We start from the raw sequence: 7,207 nt of genomic DNA, 5'->3' as shown, positions 1-7,207 counted from the left end.
TCGAGGAGGAGGGGTTCGGGCGTCGGGGGGGTGGGGGTTCGTCCCGATCCCGATCTGGATCGGGGAAGGGACGAGGGGTCGTGGGGAGGGGGAGAGAGGAGTGAAGGTCGGCTAGGGTTCGGTCGACGGGGGTTATGGGGAGTGGGGTGGGCCGGCCTGGTGGCCCAGAGGCCAGCGAGGCCGAAGCCCAATGGGGGAGGGGGTTTGCTCTCTCTTTTTGGTTAGTTTGTTTTCTGTTTTTTTTTTGTATTTTTTTCACTATTTATTTATTTTTCCTTTCTGTTTTATTTCTAGTTTCTCTTTCATTTAGTGTTTATCTAATATTAAAATGATCCCGAATTTAGTAATACATTAAAACCCACTATAACAATAGGTCTTACCCCAAAACAAATTAGTTTAGTATTTTGTTAATTATAAAAGCATTTAGATATTGGTTTTTGCTACTGTTTTATTCACCTAAGGGCATTTAAACATTTTATAAAAATGTGGTTTCATCACCATAATTACCTATGTATTATTTGGTTCACTCCGAACATTTAAATTTTAATATTTGAAAACTTTTATTGTTTGCTCGATTTTGAATTTGAAATTCGAACTAGGTTCCGAACTAACGCGAGTTTATCCACAGTAACCGAGGTGACGTGGCATCATTAGCGGGGATTACTGTAGCTTAATTACCCGGGCGTCACACCAGATGTGGTGTGACGTTCGTGGTCTGCGAGCGGTTGCCCTGAGCAGCATGGGTTGCGGGCAGCTGGGTTGTGCGGCGTTGCTGCTCGAGGGGAGCGGTGGTATGTCGGGGCGGCGGCCCTGGAAGGCGGTGTTGGTTGATTGCGCTGGGCGCGACGGAGCGGTGGATGTCGGGGCGGCGGCCCCGAGAGAATCCCTGTGGCGACCAGACTTTTGTGGCAACGATGATGGTGGGAGCGATGTCGGCGACGCGGCAATGGTTGCGGTAGTCGGCTCTTCTTCGGCGTGTCCACGGTTTTGCCTCGGTTTGCTTGTTGCTGTGGAGTCGAAGTTGTGGCGGCGGAGCCCTGTGGTGTACGATGACTGGCTGTAGGTGGCCCGTTCGGCGATTTTCTGTGGCGCTAGCCGTGCCTGGTTTTGTTCTTCTGAGTTCTTCGTTAGAGTCGGAGCTGCATTGTCTGGCCGCATGTCGACTTGTCGTCGATTAGGGTGGGCTTTTGCCCTGTGTGTTTCAGTCTATGGGAGTGGGCTTGGCCCTTGTTGTTCCGATTTTTGCCCGGTTTTCCGTAATTAACTGGGCAATTCTCTTCTGCTTAATTAATAGATGAGGCAATCTTTGCCTCTGTTTCGAAAAAAACAACCTCCACCAATATGCTAAAAAAAAGCTCCACAAAATGCTCACCACGAGCTACCCATCACTAGATCGAGGTCTCCCTTGGCTTCCCAAACTACGTAGAACCCATTCACGGTGGTCGTTGATGGTGGGGTCGGAGTCGCCCTCACGGAGGCGTGATGACGATGACGCCGGGCTGCAACCTCGACGACGCTTTTCTTCTCGGCGGCGTGTGTGCATTCTTGTGTGGGTTGCCAGGTCGCCATGTGTGCCTTGTTTATGCAAGCTAGTTGTGACTGTTTATACAAGCTAGTTGTGGCGGTTTTCGCTCGGTTTTTCGTTTATTAACGGGGCAATTCTCTTCGAGCATTTTAATGAATCGAGCCCTAAAAGACCGCTTTTCAAAAAAAAAAACATAAGCATTACATGCCTAGCCGCCTAAGTTCAGCAGCTTGACAAATGTTGGCATTGGAAGCAATTTGTGTGGACCAGTGGCAAATGGGCTGCTGGGGGAGACCGGAGCAGTGGTCTGCTGATGTGCAATGTGCAGGAAATTAAGAGGAAAAGGAGGGATAAAAAGAATAAAAAAGGAACCGGATTAAGAATAAAAATGGAGCTACCCATCACTAGATCGAGGTCTCCCTTGGCTTCCCAAACTACGTAGAACCCATTCACGGTGGTCGTTGATGGTGGGGTCGGAGTCGCCCTCACGGAGGCGTGATGACGATGACGCCGGGCTGCAACCTCGACGACGCTTTTCTTCTCGGCGGCGTGTGTGCATTCTTGTGTGGGTTGCCAGGTCGCCATGTGTGCCTTGTTTATGCAAGCTAGTTGTGACTGTTTATACAAGCTAGTTGTGGCGGTTTTCGCTCGGTTTTTCGTTTATTAACGGGGCAATTCTCTTCGAGCATTTTAATGAATCGAGCCCTAAAAGACCGCTTTTCAAAAAAAAAAACATAAGCATTACATGCCTAGCCGCCTAAGTTCAGCAGCTTGACAAATGTTGGCATTGGAAGCAATTTGTGTGGACCAGTGGCAAATGGGCTGCTGGGGGAGACCGGAGCAGTGGTCTGCTGATGTGCAATGTGCAGGAAATTAAGAGGAAAAGGAGGGATAAAAAGAATAAAAAAGGAACCGGATTAAGATCGGGGATATTGAACCCGACGTGAATCGAACACGCAACCTTCTGATCTGGAGTCAGACGCGCTACCATTGCGCCACGGATCCGGTGTGCAACTGACAGTTAATTAAGCTACATATCGTGGTAATCACACTCAGCCTGTACGTGTCATCCATGTCCTATGCAGGCATTACACATAGTTAAGGAGGCAACATCTTTGTTATAAAGTGGGCTTAAACATCTCCGACATGTCTAAGAAGCCACATGCCTTACTTCTGACGATGACAGAAACCAGCAAATACTCCCTCCGTCCGAAAATACTTGTCATTCAAATGGATGTATCTAGATGTATTTTAGTTCTAGATACATCTATTTTTATCCATTTTGATGACAAGTAATTCAGGACGGAGGAGTAGAAGTTACTACATAAACGACTCAGTGCTCCTCTGAAAGGGTTGGCCATGGCTAAGCAATGCAGGAAGACACAATATGGATTGGGGATGTGATTTCAGAACAATTACACAGCAGAGTGATAAAGACACAGAACTGCGTAATTGTAGGAGCAACAGAAGTACTCCCTCTGTAAAGAAATATAAGAGCGTTTGGATCGCTCCCGACGCCTTTTCGAGCATAAGTCATGGATGGACACGACGAAATGGAAATTCAGAATGCAACATGATCTTGGTTGCCAGTTGATAGCAATGCCACATGCTATACACGTCTGCACACAACTTGATCCGTGGATACATAGCTATACATTACATGTTAACTTTGTCGCCTGAAGATGGAGGAGCAAACTCTGCTATAGTTGAGTATTTTGGAGCATATTATTTTACAAGATCTCAACAGCACAAAGGCAAAAAAGAAATTACAGTGGCTGGCTCCTGCCGAAAAAATGATTTATGTCATTACTATATTTTGCAGAAAAGAATGCCTTCCTCCCTCCGTCGCATCTCCAGGTCTGAAGAAGATCAACGCCCTTACTGGGTGTTGCAAATCCTTGTGACATCAATTACTGCAAAAGAATGAAAAAACATCACTGGTCACTGGTCAGTTCACCTAGTTTACACTGACAGATTGGGAGTTAAGGCTTAAGAACATTCTTCTACACGACTGCACATAATCATAATGCAGCAAACATTGCAACTGCGTACGGTCATTCTAGTGACATTGGTGTTATTGTGGACTGAATTTATCCCACTTCTGAAGAGATGCTCTAACAATCACAATGTACTCCCTCCGTTCCTAAATATAAGTCTTTTTAGAGATTTCAATATGAACTATATACGAATGTATATAAACGTATTTTAGAGTGTAGATTCACTCATTTTAGAGTCTAAATTTTGTCCCCATTGCCCCTTTGGTCCTAATTCCAATCTGATTTGCAAGTTGGTTTCCACCCTCTGCAGTCTGCACAACACATAATACAGAACTTTCTCCTGTGAACTTCAAAAGGAGTTTGACACAACTTAAAAAAATTACTGGAACCGAGTTATGTATTTTAACATTTCACCGGATAATAATGATACAGAAGAACATGTATAGAGACGGCAGAAAAAAGAGAGGACCTAAGCATCAGACTTCGAGGTTGACGGAGGGCATCTCGAACTCGGACGTGATCTCCGCGATCTGCTTGCGGACGCTCATGTCGATGAAGTTGGAGCTGTCGCGGCCGTACTGCACGGTGAAGCCGGCGATGAGCTCCGGGTCAAGTCGGGTCTTGATCCGGACGTTGGCGGCGCCGGTGATGTTCTGCACGTGCGTGGCGATCTGCGCGAGGTCCTGCGACTCGAGCTGCACGACGGAGGTGACGACGGCCTCCTCGGTGCCGGTGAGCGCGTTGTAGGCGGTCTCGAACTCGCGCACGATCTGCGGCATCAGGCTGGCGCGGGTGTTGTCGATGACCACGTTGAGGAAGTTGACGGTGTGCGGCTGCAGCTCCGACGACTTGGCGATCTCGTCGATGAGCGCCGTCTTCTCCTCGCGCGGCACGGTGGGGTTGTCGAAGAACTCGGCGATGGCCTCCTCGGCGAAGATCTTCTCCAGCTTCTCCATGTCGGCCACGGTCGCGTCGAGGGAGTCGCTCTCGGCGGCCACCTCCGTGAGCGCGGTCGCGTAGTTCTCGGCCGCGGCCTCGGCGCCGGCGGCGCTGGGCCTGCCGATGTCGCCGCGGCGGCGGCGGGGCGCGGCGAGGCGGAGGGAGGGGAGCCCGCGCGCGACCGCGCAGGCGAAGGAGGCGGCGCGGGGCGCGGCGGCCGACGAGGGCGACGCGGCCGCGGCCGCCGGGCAGAGGGTGATGGAGGAGGCGAGGCGGAGGGCGGCCATGGCTCGCTCGCGCGCGTCGTGGAGCGTGGGGTGGGGAGTGGTGTGGAGCAGCTGGCTCGGCTGGCTCTGGTCTGCTGGGAAGAGGAGAGTGGAAGAGAGGGTTTGGGTGGGCAGTGGACGGGTGGGATCTGGTGGTTGCGAGATCCGACGGCGGAGGGGGGCCGTGGGCGTCCCGCGTGGCCGGAGATGTGTGGCCTGTGGTGGGATGAGGTGGATAAGAAATGGATGACCGTGTGCAACGATGACAGGATAGATGCGGCACCTGGAAATCATCAGGCTTCAGACTGCGAGGTTTTCAGTGATCTATTTATTTGAAAAATTCAGAAGCGTATTTATATAGGTTTCAAAAATAAATAAATTCAAACAAGTTGGGCCATGGACTTGCCTGAAGAACTTCCGGATTTGCAGAAATTTGTGCAAAATATAGAAGGAAGAAATTCAGTCACGGGCTGAACAAACAACACAAACAATATGATCTAAAATGAGAAAATTGCAGGTGTTATGGATCATCACATATTTTTCTTCTCGGTTTATTAGAAGAACAACGAGGGAGCTTCTCTCTCTCTCACACATACACAGAGGGAAAAAAAGGGAGGCAGCTCCCAGCTCCATTTCATTTAAATGAAACCACCAAGTCATGTTTACATCACAGTCTAGCAGAAACATGAAGCCCCAGCAGCCTTGTCTTCTTTTCCTTTTTGTTTCAGAGTGCAATCCCACACACATGACTATATGAGATTTATTTTGGTACTACCATTTTTTCTAAAGCAATAAAATATATTGCACTTAAATCTGGTGCTTGCTGCATCATATTTCCTACCTTTCTGTCAGAGCCATCACCATTGTTTGACAGACAGCTTCAAAAACCACTCTCTGGGCTCCAAGGTCTGCTGCTCCTTGCATTTGAGGAAAATGTGTCCCCCATCTTCATCTAGCCAAGAGCACATGGGGCACCATGTATCCAGATCAGTTTGTGCGATTAGCTGGAAACGTCTTGCCTGTTGAGGCCGACGGGTACGTGTTAATATAGCGGGGCGCACCTCCCGTACAGCGCATACAAAGTAGTTTAGATACAGGAGATATTCAGGGAGAAGAGATAGAACTTGGGGAGAAAGAAACAACTCAACTAATATTCAGGGAGAAGATATAGAACTTGGGGAGAAAGAAACAACTCAACTATGTCTATCTATATCTATCCTAACATCTATCCTAACTCCCTCCAGGTTCGGCTCAGGTGTATGCGCCAATATCACGTACCAACGTGCCATCATGTTTGACACCCTCCCTTAATCACAACTTCATCAAGTTGAGATTATGCTTGAAGTTCTCAAAGCTCTTTGTAGGCGGGGGCTTGTGAATCCGTCTGCAATCTGATCTTTAGAATGCACAAACCGAATGTCAAGTTGTCTTTGAGCAACTCTCTCTCTGACAAAATGAAAATCTATCTCTATATGCTTTGGCATGGAACACAGGATTAGCAGAAAGGTAAGTGGCACCAAGATTATCACACCACAAGCATGGAGCTTGTTTGCTCTTTACACCAAGCTCTTTCAACATATACTGAACCCAAATGATTTCAGCTGTGGCATTTGCTAGTGCCTTGTATTCTGCCTCAGTGCTTGACCTAGAGACAGTAGCCTGTTTGCGTGCACACCATGATATCAGGTTGGGTCCAAAAAAAAAATACTGCAAAGCCTCCCGTGGAGCGCCTGTCATCCAGGCAGCCTGCCCAATCAGAGTCACAGAATGCACTGACAAGAGTAGAGGATGACTTGCTGAAATTCAGACCTATACTCAGAGTATGTTTAACATATCGAATGATACGTTTTGCAGCTGTCAAGTGAACAGTGGTAGGTGCATGCAGAAATTGGCAAACCTTTTTGACGGCAAATGAAAGATCAGGCCTGATAAGGGTCAAGTACAGAAGAGCTCCTACTAGACTCACTAGTAGAAAAGGGGGTAATGGTCCAGGCCGGGTCAACCCATTAGTCCCGGTTCAATCCAGAACCGGGACCAATGGGGGCATTGGACCCGGTTCGTGAGCCCCGGGGGCCGGCTGGGCCACGTGGGCCATTGGTCCCGGTTCGACTGGACCTATTGGTCCCGGTTGGTGGGACGAACCGGGACCAATGGGCCTCGCTCCTGGCCCACCACCATTGGTCCCGGTTGGTGGCGTGAACCGGGACCAAAGGCTGCCCTTTAGTCCCAGTTCGTGGCACGAACCGGGACCAATTAGTTGCCTATATATACCCCTCGCCCGCGAGCAGAGCACTCTCAGTGCTCTGTTTTTCGTGGCCGGCGAGGGGAGAGCTTTGTGGTGCTCTAGCTCACCTCCTATGCACACGAGGTGTTCAATGGAATGCCCGAGCCACACTCTTAAGCTTTCTCCTCTCCAAGCTCGACCTCCAAGCTCCATTTTCCTCAATATTTGTCTAGGTTTAGCGGTCCATCACGTCCCG

At 49.2% G+C, this 7,207-nt stretch overlaps 1 protein-coding gene and 1 non-coding gene across 2 annotated transcripts; both read right to left on the bottom strand.

Annotated features, from left to right (window-relative positions):
• Window positions 1–2,458: 2,458 nt before the first annotated feature.
• Window positions 2,459–2,530, bottom strand: TRNAW-CCA. Its single transcript has one exon. It is a non-coding gene; the product is annotated as a tRNA-Trp (tRNA).
• Window positions 2,531–3,082: 552 nt separating this feature from the next.
• On the bottom strand, window positions 3,083–4,795 carry LOC119322190 (ATP synthase delta chain, chloroplastic-like). Its single transcript, XM_037595686.1, has 2 exons — window positions 3,992–4,795; window positions 3,083–3,438 (listed from the first exon to the last, which is right to left on the bottom strand). Exon 1 carries the CDS (start codon window positions 4,746–4,748, stop codon window positions 3,999–4,001), a length of 750 nt encoding a protein of 249 aa, XP_037451583.1. The 5' UTR covers window positions 4,749–4,795; the 3' UTR covers window positions 3,083–3,438; window positions 3,992–3,998.
• Window positions 4,796–7,207: the final 2,412 nt, after the last annotated feature.

This window comes from Triticum dicoccoides, chromosome 6B (assembly GCF_002162155.2).
Source record: "Triticum dicoccoides isolate Atlit2015 ecotype Zavitan chromosome 6B, WEW_v2.0, whole genome shotgun sequence".
Taxonomy (NCBI): domain Eukaryota; kingdom Viridiplantae; phylum Streptophyta; class Magnoliopsida; order Poales; family Poaceae; genus Triticum; species Triticum dicoccoides.
Note: the sequence above shows the minus strand (reverse complement) of the source record. Positions and strands in the feature narration are given on the sequence as shown.

Excerpts from the sequence above, each read along its gene's own strand:
- LOC119322190 (XM_037595686.1), bottom strand. The coding sequence starts at position 4,748 with ATGGCCGCCCTCCGCCTCGCCTCCTCCATCACCCTCTGCCCGGCGGCC.